The 16,682-nt window shown below is 48.8% G+C and overlaps 1 protein-coding gene across 1 annotated transcript in view; it reads left to right on the top strand.

The window, feature by feature from the left end:
• Pmm2 (phosphomannomutase 2) overlaps positions 1 to 16,270 on the top strand; it is a 17,514-nt gene extending 1,244 nt beyond the window's left edge. Inside the window, exons 2-8 of the mRNA XM_015490740.2 lie at positions 829 to 944; positions 2,905 to 2,981; positions 4,384 to 4,475; positions 7,987 to 8,086; positions 8,206 to 8,281; positions 9,786 to 9,901; positions 15,119 to 16,270. Of these exons, the coding sequence (XP_015346226.2) occupies positions 829 to 944; positions 2,905 to 2,981; positions 4,384 to 4,475; positions 7,987 to 8,086; positions 8,206 to 8,281; positions 9,786 to 9,901; positions 15,119 to 15,220 (679 nt within the window). The 3' untranslated portion in view covers positions 15,221 to 16,270. The remainder of the gene's footprint in view (positions 1 to 828; positions 945 to 2,904; positions 2,982 to 4,383; positions 4,476 to 7,986; positions 8,087 to 8,205; positions 8,282 to 9,785; positions 9,902 to 15,118) is intronic.
• The last annotated feature ends 412 nt before the right edge of the window (positions 16,271 to 16,682 follow it).

Raw genomic sequence — 16,682 nt, 5'->3', positions numbered from 1 at the left:
TTTTTTTTTTTTTTTTTTTTTTTAGTTGTTGATGGACCTTTATTTTATTAATTTATTTATATAAATTGCCTAGAATGTGTGAGGCACTGAGTGCAATTCTCAGCTCTACCACTGAGCCACAACCCCAGCCCCCAAGACTAACAAATTCTAATGTTATCCTTTGTTGGGGGGTGGTTTTTTGGTTTTTTGAGATCCTGGTTCAAACCCAGGATCTCACTTATGCCAAGCACAAACTTAACCACTGAGCCACATTCCTAGCCTAGCTCTTTGTTTTATATAACTATAATAAATCAGTTCTAAACTTCCTGTTTAATTTCATTGTAGTCTTTCATTTTAAAATCAATTTAGCCAGCTGGGCAAAGTGTTACATGCTTGTAATCCCAGCAACTCAGGAGGCTGAAGCAGGAGGATTGCAAGTTTCAGGCTCTCCTCAGCAACTTTGCAAGACTGTGTCTCAAAATAAAAAGTAAAAATCTGGACTATGAATATAGTACAGTGATAAAGAACGCCTGGGTTTAATCCTCAGTACTGAAAGAAAAAAATAGACTATTTTTACATGTTTATATCTAGTAAATTCATAGAAAAATAGCTGTAACAATACATACGGCTTTTCATAAATTGCTTATGTGAATAAATTTTGGTAAATGTAAGTAAAAGTCAATAGGTTTATTCTGATAAAATATCACCTAAAATTACAACTAAAACATTTGAACTTATCTACAGACTAGTAACTGAGTAAGCATGTATAAAAATAAGAATTACTTTTTCTTACAATTTTAGTCTGTTGATTATTTTGTGGCTCCTGACATGTGTTTTTCTTCTTGAAATGCAGAAAATTACCAAAGAAATGGATGACTTTCTACAGAAATTGAGGCAGAAGATCAAAATTGGAGTGGTAGGCGGGTCAGACTTTGAAAAAGTGCAGGAGCAACTGGGAAATGATGGTAACTAACGCATTGCCGATTATGCTTGGTCAAAGACGAGCTTCTCGTGATGCATTGGAAACTATAGCCACCTGTTGTCAGCTTTCTGCTTCCTTCTTTGAGGAAACATTTTCTCTTCCTTTATTTTTCCTGTGCTTTTAATCCTGTCCATAAAGTTCTAGAGTTGACTGATGAAAATACTTTACTCGATGTGTAGGTAGATTGTCATAAAAAGGTGGGTGTCCACATCTCTGCACTTAGAAACCTTTCTGCCTCGAGCGCGTGCCTGTTCTTGTTCACTGCCTTCTAGCCTTAGCCCAGGCCCCAGCTCTGACTCCTCGCCCAGGTGTGGAAGTGCCCCGTGGGCTGGTGCCTCCTCCCCAGTGCCTTCATCAGTGTTCCCTACTCAGGAGAGTCACAGGCTCTCCCTGTCCCCCATCCAGAGTCTCCAGCACAGAACCCTGGAAGCTGGAGAACCATATTGACTCCTTTCCTGGAGATTCTGACTCAGTAGTTCTGTGGGATGATGCAGCAAAGCCCTGCCAGTGTAGTGCTCTGTTAGTTTTGGAATCTGCCTTGAAGACCAGAACCAGTCATTGTTTATCTCTGTGCTCCCAGGGCCTCTGGGGTGCCTGGCCTATGAGAAATAGTGGGTGGAGAAATGATGAATAAATTGTTTCTTTAACCCCTGTTTTCCCCAGAGTCCCCACATCTTGGAACCAGCTCTGATAGAGCAAGGCTTTTCAATCTTGGCACTGTTGACTGTTGACATTTTGAGCCACATAATTCTATATTATAGGGGCCTCCTGTGCATTGGAAGATGTTTAGCAATTTCCCTGGCCTTTTCCCACTAGATGTCAGCAGAGTTCACACACACAAACACACACAGAATTTTGACAACCAAAATGTCACCAGACATTGCCAAATACCCCCTGGTGGCGGCACCCCTGTTTGGAACTCCTGTTCCATATATCATATCTTACCCTCCAAATCCGTGTAGGCCATATTTATTGGGTTATCATTACTGGAAGAATAATGTACACGATTCCTTTAAGAGTCTGTACTCCACTTATGTTTAATTCTCCTTGTAGATGCTTTGTTTAGAAATGCTCTAAACAGCACAACAGGGCACTTTTAGCCTGGAAACCCTTTGCCTGGTTGGGATTGCCCTCTCTCCTGTTCCTGGTACAAGAGGTGCAGGAGGGGTCTGCATAGTCAGAATGTGCAGCAAGAATCGATACACAAACTAGAAGAAAGTTAAACCCACCTCTGTCACAGTCACCATGTTAAACTACAGGTGCGAGGGTCTCTTTCAGCACGTGGTGATATGGACAAGGGGCGCTGGGCCTGGGGTCTGCATTTGAACAAGTGCCTAAAGTTTGAGAATCCCTTCATTAAGGCTGTGTGGTAGTGTTCAAATCTGACTGGTTATAAGAATTACCTAAACCGGGGGATAGTAGAGGATAGGAAAGGCAGCAGAACACAACAGACACTAGTATGGCAATATGTAAATCAATGGATGTGTAACTGATGTGATTCTGCAATCTGTATTTGGGGTAAAAATGGGAGCTCATAACCCACTTGAATCAAAGTGTGAAATATGAAAAAAAAAAAAAAATCTTATGTTTAGCCTGTCACTTAATGATTAGAAAGCCCAAAGTCAGAGTTTAGAAACCTACATCACCTGCTGCCCCAGTGATGCTGGCTCATGGCAAGTTCGGGAGCCCACTGGGCCAGACCAAGGGGATGAAGGCAAGTACAGAACAGGACCTGTGGCCGGCTCCAGGCCTGCTGTCATTAAATATAACCAAAGAGCCTTTCTTTCTTGCTCTCCTCGTTTGGGGAGCTTGGTTAGGATGAAGTTCTTCCATGGTTCTTACTGGAGGTCAGTAGTTTTATTGGTGGTGCATGTTAGTCAAGAAGTAGAAACAGATTTTAATTCATTCATTCTGAATTTTCTTTTGTTTCGGTTTGGTTGTAGTGGTTGAAAGATATGATTATGTGTTTCCAGAAAATGGCTTGGTAGCGTACAAAGATGGGAAACTATTATGGAAACAGGTAGGTTCTGAGTATGTGAACAACTATATAACACTTTTAAAATGATGTCTAAAGGGCATTTGATGCTGAATGCCTCTGGGGCGGGACACTGGGAGCTGATTAATGGGGGAAATGAATCTTTACTCCATTCTTCATTAAGTTTTGAATGTTGAAACATATGACTGTTAAATATTACAAAGTAATATTTAAGTTTTTATAATTGGTTTTTAAGACTACTTATATCTGCCCTGGGTTGTAGCTCAGTGTCGGAGCACTTGCCTACATGTGTGAGGCACTAGGTTCAATCCTCAGCACCACATAAAAATAAATAAATAAAATAAAGGTATTATGTCCATAGACAACAAAAAATATTTTTTCTTTAAAAAAAGAGGGCTGGGGTTGTGGCTCAGCAGTAGAGCACTCATCTCGCATGTGCAAAACTCTGGGTTCGATCCTCAGCACCACATACAAAAATAAACAAGTGAAATAAAGGTGTTGTGTCCAACTACAACTAAAAAAAAAAAGAATACTTAGGGCTGGGGTTGTGACTCAGTGGTAGGGCGCTCACTTTGCACATAAAAATAAAAAAGTGAAATAAAGGTATTGTGTCCAACTACAACTAAATTTTAAATTATGGGCTGAGGTTGTGGCTCAGTGGTAGGGTGCTTGCGTAGCACACATGAGGCACTGGGTTCAATTCTCAGCACCACATACAAACAAAATAAAGGTCCATCAACAACTAAAAAATATTAAAAGAAGAAAAGCTATTTAAAAAAAAGAATACTTATATCTAATATTTCTATTATGATAGCAAAAACTAGGCAGGCTGCCTCAGCATAAGCATCTTAGAAAGTACTGTATAAACTGGTGTGGTGGCACACACCTATAATCCTAGACACCTGGGAGGCTGAGGCACGAGGACCACAGGTTCAAGGCCAGCCTCAGCAACGTAGTGAGACCCTGTCTCAAAATAAAAAGGGCTGGGGTTATTGTTCAGTGGTAGAGCATCCCTGAGATCAATTTAAAAGGGAAAAAAAAAAAGGTACTACATAGCTCTTAAGAGTCTAGGATCATTCTGTTCAGACAGAAGAGGAGTGTGTTTTGGTCCATCACTGTAGATATCTTAATTGAATAAAAGCTAGAGCATTAAACTCTTTGGACTTCCAGGAAGTGTTTGAAAGATAATGAGCACAGATCTCTAAGCAGTGAGGAGAAAATGCTTTTGGCTGGTGCTTTTGTGGCTTGCCCCATGTCTTCAGCCAGAGGAAAAGGGAAAGAAGTAAACGGCAGGGACCGTGGCCCTGCCCTGCTGCCTCAGCCTCGCAGCTTCCCAGCAGGAGTGGCTGAAGATGGGGCTTGCTGGAAAGCTGTCTTGAAAATGCTTCCTGCTAAACCAAGTAACTCCACTACTTTGTTCACCTAGAATATTCAAGGTCACCTGGGTGAGGCTCTGATCCAAGACTTGATCAACTACTGTCTGAGCTACATTGCAAAAATTAAACTTCCCAAGAAAAGGTAGGTTTGCCTTCAGCAAAGAGGCGCTACTGCAGTAGGGAATGATGTCTTGTGGGGTGAGTGCTCATTTACATGCAAAGCCCAGCACTTGGAAACGGTGTGTGAGGCCAACAGTGTAGGATGGTGACGCAAATGGCCTGTCCACATGAAGGCCATTCGTGCAGCCACTGAACACCATACACCTTCCAAGGCTGTCGTGAAAGGGAGCACCTGTTAGAGGGCGTGTACAAAGAGCAAGGGAGGCTCCAGACCTGGACATGTAATGGAGGCCTGCAGAGCCTGCCCAGAGCCAAGTGTGGCTGGCCCACAGTGTTAAATAAAACCACACTCATTACCATCATTTCACATTTGGTTTTCTGATTTTGAAACATCTGGATTCTGACTTTGTGGCAAATCAGGCCCTGGCTGTTCTGGGTCCCACGGGGCTGCCCTGCCCCACCCCACCCTAGAGCACTTACTCCAGTCTCAGTGCCCCCAATACAAAGATGGGCAGGCAGTGGATCCAGATGCTGACGGGGGCTGATGGTGAGGTTGCTGATTCTTTCCGGTTTTCAGGACTCCTGGGTAGACCTTCACTGTCATGGGGGAGTTGCATCTTTAAGGGGCAGCTGGGTCTCAGGGCTGCACTCCAGAGGCTGCTCCAGCCTGTTGGGATCCACAGAGCAGCCGCACCTCCAGCCCATGCAGGTCCCTTCCCCCAGAGAGGCTATGGGTGAAACGGGCTGGTCTGGTGCTGCTGCTGCTGGTGCTGTATACCTAGGGCTCCTTCTCCTATTCTGCTTGCTTCTAAGTTTAAGTTCCCCATAGTAAAAAGTCAGACACCCATGTCCCAAGTCCATCACCTCATTACTATCGGCTAAGCATGATTTTTTTTTAAAAAATGAGACATGATCCCATCCTCAAAGAGTTTATCATCTAGTGAGGCAGAATGGAGTACAGAGCTATAGTTCCAGAACACTGAAAGAAACCAGAACTGAGACCCAGTTGATCAGCTTTTCCACATTTTGCATCAGTACTGTGTGCTCTGCCTAGTTCAGGCAGAGGCCATAAGACCTACACGGCCCAGTCTTCACAAGAGAACTGAGTATTGATAAACCACCCTAATCCCTGTTTTTTGGGGGGTACTAGAGATTGAACCGAGGGGCGCTTTGCCACTGAATTACACCCCCAGCCCTTTTTTTTTTTTAATATTTATTTTTTAGTTGTAGTTGGACACAATACCTTTATTTTATTTATATATTTATATTTATATGTGGCTAATGATCGAACCCAGGGCCTTGAATGTGGTAGGCTAACACTCTACCACTGAACTACAGCCACAGCCCAACACTCCTAGCCCTTTTTATTTTTTATTTTAAGACAGAGTTTTAGGCTGACCTCAAACTTTTGATCTCCTGCTTCAGTCCCTTGAGTCACTGGAATTACAGGTTTATGCCACCATGCCCAGCCTAATCCCTGTTTTTGAGAGACTTTCTGAAATGTGTCAGCTTCCTCTGTGTATTGGGAATAAGTACAATGTCTGAGTTGAGAGGAAATAACTGAGCTCTGTTTCTGATAGCTTACCCCATGGCCCTAGGGTCAGCCCTGGGAATCAGTCCCCACCCTCACCCCCCAACCCCGTATCGACAGGGACAGGGCTAGGTCTCTGTCCATTTCAGGACAACCTGGACATGGAGTCCTTGGGTTTTTTATTTTTTTCAGCAGTGGGATTGAACCCTGGACCTCATATATGCTAGGCAAGCACTCCACCCGCTGAGCCACACCCCTGACCTCCAAACATGGGATTTTTAGAAACATTTCTTAGGTGTTCACACTTCCTGTATCATTTGCTGTGTTCTCCATGAGTCGTGCATAGCAGGGGCCCAGATCCATCTGCTAGAGACTTGGATATTTCTATTTTACTTGATAAGTACTTGTTCATTCCCAATTTACAAAGTACCTTTACATAAACTGTCTGTTTGCTTTTCACTAGACCCTTTGGAGGCAGCCAGAGCAAGTGCCATTAGCTTCTCTCTGTAGGTGAACAAACAGAGGCCTGGAGAGGTGCCCAGAGTCAGACAGCATAGTAAGAGGCCTCTGGCCTTGAATCGCGTCCACACTCTGCACCTGGCAGGTGGCCTCTCAGTATCTACCATGGCAGGTGGCTGGAGATCAACGCTGTGTAATTAAATAATGGAAAGAGACGGGGAAAATGTTCCGTAGGTTCACAAGTGCCGCCTTTGAGAGCTGGAAGATGTGTCAGTGCATGTTTGTCACAAAATATTGAAATTTAATTTGTCAAGATGAATGTCTATCTTCCAAATTATCTCAGCTTTTAAGAAACTATTCTGAGACTGAAAGTGCAAACATGGTGGGCACAAATGGGGTTGGTTGGTTGTTGGTGGTGGTTCTGTTGGGGCAGGTTCTGGGGATAAAACTAAGACCTCAAACATGCTAGGCAAGCACTCAACCACTGAGCTACATCCCCATTCCTGGAAAAAAAAATGTTTTTAAACATCTTCATTTAAGTCACTGAGGTGGCGTTCGTTGGGCCGTTCTTATTTTCTGTGATCAAGTCAAATCCTTAGGAATGTCTGCCACAGGGTAAATTGAGTCTCCTCGGTTGTTACTGGGGCTCTGAGCAGTTCTCAGAACCCTTCTGTGTATCTCTGCTTGGGGAAGTCAATCTCTGAGAGTTCACAAGCAACATAGGTGTCTGGAAGTGTTTTCCAGCTCCGTAAGGAGGAACGGATTGCTCTTGTGGTGCTGGAGGCATCTTCACAGCTCTTCATTAACTCTAAAATTCTCTGCCAAGCAGCCACAATGTCCAATAGAAATATAACTTGAGCCACAAATGTAGCTTTAAATTTTTTTCAACCCAGTGTATCAGAACTGCTTTAACAAGTAGTCCTTATAAAACATTACAAAGGTAATCATGTTCCTTTTTAATACTAAATTTCAAATCTGATCTCATTCTGGAGTAGCAGCATTTCAGGGCCCAATGGCCCCCTGTGGTTCCTGGCCTACTGTGTTGCACAGCACAGCTCTGAGAAACATGGACCGCTGGCCAGGGGAGGCGCGCACCTCCACAATGCCAGCTACTTGAGGGACTGAGGCAGGAGGAGCACAGGTTCAACACCAGCTGGGCAATTTAGTGAGACCTTGTCTCAAATTTTTTAAGACATTAATAATGAGGGGCTGGGGTTGTGGCTCAAGTGGTAGAGTGCTCGCCTAGCACCTGTGAGGCACTGGGTTCAATCCTCAGCACCACATAAAATAAAGATATTGTACCCACTAAAAATCAAAAAATAAATATTAAAAAAAATTAATAATGAAAGGAGATGTAGTCAGTAGCAGAATGCTCTTAGGTTCAATCCCCACCACCACAAAAAAAGAAGAAAAAAACAAAATGAAATATGGATTACATCCCCTCTACTTCATAAAACCACTCAACCTTTTAGTCTATTTACCTACCGATGTTGCCCAAATAAATAAGGACATTTGGGGGACCTCGGTCCCTTTTCCTCCCTAGGGGTACTTTCATTGAATTCCGAAACGGGATGTTGAATGTGTCCCCTATTGGAAGAAGCTGCAGCCAAGAAGAACGCATTGAATTCTACGAACTGGATAAAGTGAGTCCTGAACTGGCCGTGGGGGATGGAAATCAGGTAGACATGCACTTTGTGGCCAGGACTTAAAGTGCTCCTCTACAAAGCAGTACAATGGACAGGTTTTTGTTGTTTTTTGCCAGAAAGAAAATATAAGACAAAACTTCGTAGCAGATCTGCAGAAGGAGTTTGCAGGCAGAGGCCTCACGTTCTCCATAGGTATTGTATATCCAAACGTTCAAGACGTGGCTACCCATTTGCCAGGAGTTGGGTGTGGGCTGCTGAGCTGGGTGGGGGATGACATGGGCAGTCCAGGCTGTAAGGAAAGCAGCCACTCTCTCCTGCACAATTGGCTGTAGCAGGACTTGCCCAGGAAATGGCTTCCAGACTGTCAGGTCTGGTTCTGAGTCCTCACTGGGGATTCTTCCTGCCTGCACTTCTCGTGGTCACAAGGAGTTTCTTGATGCTGGAAGAGTGAGAAGTTGCCCTCATGCCTTTGGACAGGAGAGGCGCTCTGCAGAGAACTCCAAAAGAGAGGGAGGGGCTGTGAGCCTCTGAGATGCATTACACCAAGATGTCTTGGAAACGTGGTTCAGTGTATCACCAGCAAGGGAATGTCACCGTCAACTGGGTCATTTTTGCAGAGCAAGAAACCAAGGCCTGAGCTGGACGTGGTGGCACGCACCTGTGATCCCAGCTACTTGGGAGGCTGCAGCAGGAGGATCACAGGTTCAAAGCCAGCCTAGGCAATTTAGTGAGATCCTTCCTCAGAATAAAAAGGATGGAGGATGTAGCTCAATGGTAAAGCACAATAAGCAATTACTTATTGTAAATCAATGGATGGATGATGAATGGATGAGTAGATTGTAGGAAGTTTAGACGCCAAGGGATTTGGTGTAAGACATGAGTGTTCCTAGACACTGAGATGGACAGGTTTCTGACAGAGCTTTGAAAGGGTCTCTATGGCATGGGAGAAGCTGCCTATGAACCAGTCACCTTCTACATGATTTTCATACTTCCTGCAAGACACACTGGATGCAGCCTGCTCCCCGGCATCTCCCATCAGGGGCCCTGGGAAGTGCACCTGAAGGAGCCACTGCCAGGCTTCTCCTCAGGCTCTCCCAGGTGGGCTTTGTTTGCACCCATGTGCTTAACAGATTCCTCACTGTGAGCTGGCGTTCTAAACCTTATGTTTAGACCCAGGTGAAATAATGTTGGAAAAAAGGTCACGTAGATTCATTTCTAGCACCTGTCCTTAAAGTGGTATAAGTTGCAGATTAGGGTATCAAACAGCCTTGGCGATCTAGTTGCTGACAAAGAATGAGTTATAAATCTTCTTCAGTGACATATTAGCCTCTTTCTTTTGGGGGAATGAAGTCTGGAGCCCAGAGCCTCCACATGCCAGGCAAGCGCTCTGCCCCCGAGCCACACCTCAACCCTCCTTAGCCCCTTTTCCCCTTTAACTTGTGTGTGTGCGCGCGCGCACGTGCACTGGAGTTTGAACACCCAGGGGTACTTAACTACTGAGCCACAACCCAAGCCCTTTTTATTTTGTATTTTGAAACAGGATCTCACTAAGTTGTTTATGGCCTTGCTAAGTTGCTGAAGCTGGCTTAGAACTAATGACCCTCCTGCCTCAGCCTCCTCAGTTGCTGGCATTACGGGCATGCACCACCACACCCGGCTTCATTGTTAATTTGTGTGTGTGTGTGTCCCCTGGCAGGAGGCCAGATCAGCTTTGACGTCTTTCCTGATGGATGGGACAAGAGGTATTGCCTGAGACACGTGGAAAATGACGGTTATAAAACCATTTATTTCTTTGGAGACAAAACCATGCCAGTAAGTATGAAGGTGTTTTTTGCAACTTCGCTTTCAGTTTGGGCTTGAAGGGGAAGGGCAGTGACCAGCTGTCTTCTCCCCACTGGCCCAGCTCAGTTTAAGGGATGGCTTCTGTCCTGGAGGATGTGAGCGAGCCTCCGAGCTCAGACTCCCAGTGCCCCAGTGGAGGAGAGGATCAGCTGCCTGTCAGTCGATCCTTTTCAACTGGCTTTTGAATTAAATATTGCCCTTTCAGAACAGGGCCTCTGGGGCTAATGTGAAATGCTCTGGATTTCAAAGCCCTTATCATTTTTATCTTATTCTACTGTATCCTCCCCACATTGTACATTGAGGTGTACATTATACACTGAGGCATCGTAAGCCTTGGAAGGACAAGGAATTGCCTAAGTCTGAGACTCAGAGCATCAGGGACAGTTGGGAGGTAGGAGTGGGTCCTGGGTATCACACTCAGGCTGTCAGTGAGGTGGGTATCAGAAATCCCAAGCCTGGTACCAGATCTGAATCGGAAACTGGAGGGTAGCCCAGTGGTGAAGGCCAGTGCCAGCAGTTTCCCCAGAGCCACTTTGGCATCAGGGCCAGGCTTGCCCCAGACTGGAGAATTCCCTTGCCACTATCAAGGGCCCAAGAGCCTCAGCATCATCTGTCCACTCCTGTCCTGGGGCTCCATATCTGAGGGGCTGTGTCTCTTTAAATCCCTCTCGTTCCTACCCCTCTGCTTCCCTCCCACACGGTGCCCCAGGTGTCTTATGACCTCAACTTCCCGGTCCCCATTAGTCTGTTAAGACATTGTGCACCCAGCAGGTGCATCATAAATGCTGCAAGTACAGAATCACTCATTCCTCTCATCTCTGTTCCACTCCACAACCTTGCTGCTCCACCGTGATCCACCCTGTGATGGGCCTGCCTTGCATCAAGGTCCTCACTTCATGAAGGGGAGTGCAGGGGAGTCCAGACCCACTTCTTGCTTTTTAAGTGATAAAATTGGGAATTGGAGAGGTGACTGACTTACCCATGGTCACATAGCTAATGACAGAGCCAGTGGCACCAGAACATGCCTGTCTGCTTTTTTTGTTTTAAATGACTTCATTGGGGTATAATTGACACAGAAAATCTGCACACATGTAACATATGCAGCTTGATAAGTTTGGAAATCTTTGTGCCTTTGGTTTGGGGAGATTCTGGGGGTGGGTTTAGTGGTTGTGGTGGTTGTTTTATAACACTTAATGTGATATCTGCCCTCTCAAAAGAATTTTAAGTTTATAGAAGCCAGTCATGTTGGCTCAGACCTGTAATCCCAGCTACTCAGGAGGCTGAGACAGGAGGATCTCAAGTTCAAGGCTAGCCTTGGCAATTTAGCAAGATGCTCAGCAACTTAGACCCTGTCTCAAAATAAGGATTCCATGGTAGAGTGCCTCTGGGTTCAACCTCCACTACTGCCAAAATTTAAAAAAACAAAAAAAGTTGTACTGTACCTTGTTAACTGGAGGCCCATGTTGTCACTTGTCTCTAGAACTCCCTCAACTAAGCTGACAAACCCTGTGTGCCCACTGAACAACTGCTGCCCTTTGCCACCTCCCAGCCCGGGGACCACTCCTCCACTCTGCTTCTGTTAGTCCGACCATTTAAAATGTATTGACTGAGTGGAATCATGCACATGTGTCCTCTGTAACTGATTTATTAACTTGGATATTGTCCCCCAGTTCATCTGTGCTGTCACAAGTGGCAGGATTTCTGGGTTCAACCCCCAGTGGCAAAAAATGAGCACTGGGGGTTGAAAAAGAAAATGAGAAGCAGAGTGAAGAAGAAAGGGGGTCACCTGTCATCCCGCTCATCAGCTGAGCCCCACCCCCAGCCTCTTCTCCCTGCTGCGGTTCCAAAGGCGGCTCCCTGCAGCGTGGCCACTTCATCTTTAGCTTCTGTCCCCTAATGTGTATGTTTTCTCCATATTAGTGAATGTTCTCTGAAAGCAGTTGTGACTTCGGGCTCAGAACTTCCAGCTCCTGGTGTCACCCTTCCATACTGTGACCGCCCAGAAGGCTGCTTGTGTTCCTGCTGAGCCATGAGTTTTGCTGGCTCCCAGGGAAGGAGCCCGAGCTCTTTGTCAGTAAAGAGCTATTTCCCTGCAGGCACTGAAGGCCAGCGCTTGCTTTTCCAAGAAACCCCTCTTCCTCCCCAGCAGCCGCACTCAGACCTGGCTCTGAGTTCAGCTGACGGGCCTGGGCCCGCCTGGGCCCGCCTACGCCCACCTGCGCCTGCGGGGAGAGAGCCTAGGGACACTCCCAGCCTGGTCCACCTGCTGAGTCCCCCAGCCACTCTGGCTTCTCCCAGAACCCTGGTTTGTTGAAAGCTGCTTGCGAGCAGCACCGTGGCTTTCAGGCATTAGAAATGTGAAAACACTTCATGGTGACTGCCCCGCGCTCCACCTTGGGCAGCTGAGCTCTGGGTGTCCTGGCATGTGTGCGCCTGGGAACTGAGGAGACCAGCCCTTACACAGTGGTCCTGGGGACACTTCTCTGCAGTTTCCTTAGTGCCTGAAGCAAAGTGCAGGACCATGTAAGTAAAGTGCTACAGCTTTTGTCTAAAGTGGGGGAAATAATCTCTCACCTCAGCTTGCGCTGTGTGAAGGGAGCCTGAAAGGTAAAGAAACACTCAGCAGGTCCCAGAGGGGCGAGCAGGGGCCTGGAGACTGGCCACCAAGCTCTTGTCCTCTTTAGACGCTTTTCCCCCAAGTCACCTGGCTCCGGGCACACCCCAGGCCGAGGTCTGGGAGATTCAGATGGATGCAGGTGTGTCCCCTGGCCGCCGTTCTCTGGGCAGTCTGAGGTGCAGCCTGCGGAAGCACCAGGAGACCCCTCTTCATTTTGAACTATGTGAATATGGGGATCTTGTTTGTTTTCTGAGGATTTTTTGTCGTCGTGCCTGGACTTGAACTCAGGGTCTCACACAAGCTGGGCAAGTGCTCTACCACTGAACTACAGCCACATCCCAGAATGTTCTATCTGTTGAAAGTAGACTTTGAAAATATCAGATTGAGAGGGGAAGCAGCAGTTTTCGGGCACCTCTCAGTTCAGACCTGAGCAGGACGCGGGGGAGGCGTGGGCCCTGCTGGGCTCTCGGCCAACAGCCGGGCCCCTCAGTTCCCATCTTGCCCTTCACCTCACCACCTCTGCAAGCCAGCGGCTTCCTCCCCTTCCCACTAAATGTGCAGCATTTTACTCTCCTGAAACGTGAACAAGACCACCTGTCTTTAATATTGGATTGCGGGCTGGGGATCAGCTCAGTTGGTGGAGTGCCTCCTCCCCTGTACAAGGCCCTGGGTTCCATCCCCAGCACCCTCCCCCCCCCCAAAAAAAAAATTGAGAGCATGGGTCAAGAGATTTGTAAACCAAAAAGATGGATGTGGCCCTGCCGCCTGCCCCTGCAGTAACTACACACAAGCCTCCGTCTCTCTGAGGTTCAGTTCCCCTGTGAATCAGCCGTACCTGGACACAGTGAGGTCCTGAGAGGGGTAACAAGCCCCTGGCTCAGAGGGGGGGTCAGGGTGTGCCCTCTCCCACCAGAGGACTGCTCTGCAGCCAGCTGTGCTTCTTTAGGAGACACTGGAAAAGCTGGGCTGGGCCTGGAATCCCGGCCATGTGGCAAAGCTGTGTCCGAAAGGTCTGGGACGGGGTTCACTGGTGGAGCACCCCTTAGGGCTGCAAGAGCCTCCCCCCCCCCCGTTACTGAGGTCTCAGAGATTGGGACCTGCCAGGTCCCAGGAGACAGGTCCTCACCGACTCCAGGCTCTCATCTACGCTCCCCGCTGGCCCTCAAGTCAGAGGGTCTCCAGGGCTCACCACTTGACTGTGGGGCTCAGCAGCAGCCTGTGCAGATGGGGTGGGGAGTGCCAGCCCCCAGGAACTGAACACGGAACCCTGGGCCTCTAGGGATTTGAGTGTTAAGGGGCGAACTTCCCCTCCTTTGGGCCTGTAACAGATTGCCACAGAAATATGCTGCTCTTTCTCCCCTCCTCCCCCTTTCCTCAGGGAACAGGCTTTTTATTCTTGGAGCCTCCCCTGATGGAACCCTAGCCTTTGGTGCATATGCAAATCGAGCATTTGAAATTTCTGATTCCCTGAAGCCTTATTCTAGACGCCTTCCTCTGAGGAGCTCAGGGCTTGGTTCTGTCTGAGCTGCAGACTTCAGGCGCCTGGGAAGGAGCCCCCTGCCCTGAAACTGACTTGGAAGGAAGAGGGTCCCTTGGTGGAGAAAGGAAGGCCTGGGGTGGCTGGGAAGGTGCTTGGGAGGAAGATGCCCTGGCAGCCAGCAGAGCTGCAGGGCACATGGCTGGATGCCAGGGTCCTCGGGGGTTCTGGAGCAGCAGGTAGCCTGACTCAGAAGCCCAAGGCCAGCAGGGCTGTGGGGGCCCTTACTCCAGCCACTGGACACACCCCATCGCAGTATGTGCCCAGCTTCCTCAGACCGCCACCTTTTTTTAGGCTGTTTCCTGATCCGGGCCAGGGTGAGACTTGCAGGAAGGCACACCAGGTGAGGAACAAGACCAGAGCTGTGCTTCACCTGACGTCTCCCGGACCTGGCCTTGGGCAGGTCCCACCATTACCCCATTCTGGGCAGAAGAGCCTTCTGTAGCCACACCCTCATTCAGTCAGAACCAAGGTCCAACCCAGGCCACCCGCTGCAGAGACCATACCCTTAGCCAGCCACCAGCTGCATGGGGCCATCTAAATGTGATCAAAATCAAACTCAGCTCCTTGTGGCCCTACCTACACTTTAAGTGCCCAGTGACCCCATGTGGCTATGGTCAGCACTGAGACAACTGTGCACATTGTCACAGCTAGCTGCCCCAGGCTGTCTACCCTGCCCCATCCTTGTGATGGAGAAGCTTGGGCATAGATAAGAAGAGTTGATGGCTAGGGGGCTGCTGTCACTCCTACACTTGCTTTATAGCAAAATAAGCCTTAGATCTTCACAAGAGCATCGTGATTTCCTTCACAAGGATAATTACATGTTCCAAGCCCAGTTGGGGTTCAAGAGGAGGTTAAAATCCTTCCCAAGAGTGCTCGCGGCGTTCCTCCCCTGCAAACTAAGAAGTAACTGGAAGTCTCCCTGCCCTGGTGAGGTGTTAGTCCCTCACTTCTGTCGGCCTTCAGTGCCAGGGTCGCCCAGCCGCACCCTGGGCAGCAGAGCCTAACACATCTGGGCCTTGTGTCTCTGCAGGGCGGCAATGACCACGAGATCTTCACAGACCCGAGAACCGTGGGCTACACTGTGACAGCACCCGAGGACACACGCAGGATCTGTGAAGAGCTCTTCTCGTAACGACGGTGGGGAGGGGGTCCCTGGGCCAAAGCCACGGCCCCTCCTCACACACACCCACTCCCAGGCCAGCTGTCTGCACTGTCCAGCTGTGCACGGTGTGGACACCACCACACTGGGCAGCAGGATCAGCCTCCACCCCCAGCAGGTCATGCTCCTCTTGCAGTGCCAGAAGGATCCAGGGAGGGGATGAGACCCCATCCCCAGCCTCAGACCTGCCTCGCACTGGCACGTTTTCACCCTAACATGGGCTCTGGAAACTCATTCAAGGAGGATTCAGAAAGAACAAATGTGCCGAGGCTCGCCCTCTTCAAGGGTCTCAAATACAACTGCTGTTAGTGTTTGGACCCTGGCATAGCTACCAGAAAGGGCGACAGCCTCTGCATGACCCTGGAACACAGCTGGGCTCCCCTCCCTCCTGAAGCCCCCTCCCGAGTTGAGCTGGGCGCGGGGAGGTGCTGGGATGCGCAGTTTTCCAGCCTGCTTCCTGTTTGTGGCCTGCCAGACAGATTGCTGGCCTGGTACCAAGTGACCCCTGGCGTCTGCACGGGGCAGGCCCAGTGCTCAGGCGGCCCTGCGTTCACTCTGAACAGCCTAGCTGCTCTTGGGAGGACAGACCTGCTACGACACTGGCGGCAGCCCTTCCAGGGATGTCATCAGACTTCCCCAAGAGGGCCCTCCTGATGGGACCTGGTTCCTCAGGCGTCCACACAGTCTGCTCCTGCCCACCCTTCCCTGTGGACTGAGGGAGCTCCACGCCCCCAGCCCCCGGAGCACTGGGAAGAGCCCTCCAAGAACGGGTTCCTGTGCCACTTTCCAGCATCTGGCCATCTCCACCCTGAGGCTTACCACCCAGTCAGCCCAACTGCCCGGCTGCGTGGGGGTGAGGGCCAGCAGCAGCTGCAGGCCTGCCCTTTGTCCCACACAGGCAGGTTCTGAGCAGCTCTCAGGACCAGCCATCTTGTCACCTGCCCTTGTTGAATTTTGAAATTGTACTGTAACGACCTTTCAAAACACAGTGGAGCACACTAAAGTGACGTTTCCTGTTTCTCATTCTGATGCTTGTTCCTCCTGATTGTCAGTGGGTGGTGAAGAGGGATTGGCAGCTGCACCCCATATTCCGGGAAGAAGCCCACCTTTAGCTCTGAGACCACTCTGCTCCGTGCTTCTCTCCAGTGGCTCCCACACCAGGTGGCTCTGGGGTGAGGTCCAGAATTCACTGGTAAACCTTCCTGGGCAGGGGGCTGCCTCAGACCCTCCTGCATGAAATGGACCTGGGGTTCCTACCTTCCCCTTTCTTCCTGTGGTCTCTGTGTCCCATGGAACCCCAGTCTGACCCTCCCAGGGTACAGTGGGAGTAAGTGGTCACGGTGTCGGCTGTGATGGAGCAAGCTCCAGGAGCGGCAGGGTCTGTGAGGCCAAGTGGGTGCAGACTGCCCAGGTGTGAGGCTGGTTCTGCTGACCA

Source organism: Marmota marmota, unplaced genomic scaffold (genome assembly GCF_001458135.2).
Source record: "Marmota marmota marmota unplaced genomic scaffold, marMar, whole genome shotgun sequence".
Taxonomy (NCBI): Eukaryota; Metazoa; Chordata; class Mammalia; order Rodentia; family Sciuridae; genus Marmota; species Marmota marmota.
The sequence above is the reverse complement of the archived record's forward strand: the minus strand, read 5'-3'. Positions and strand labels throughout refer to the sequence as shown.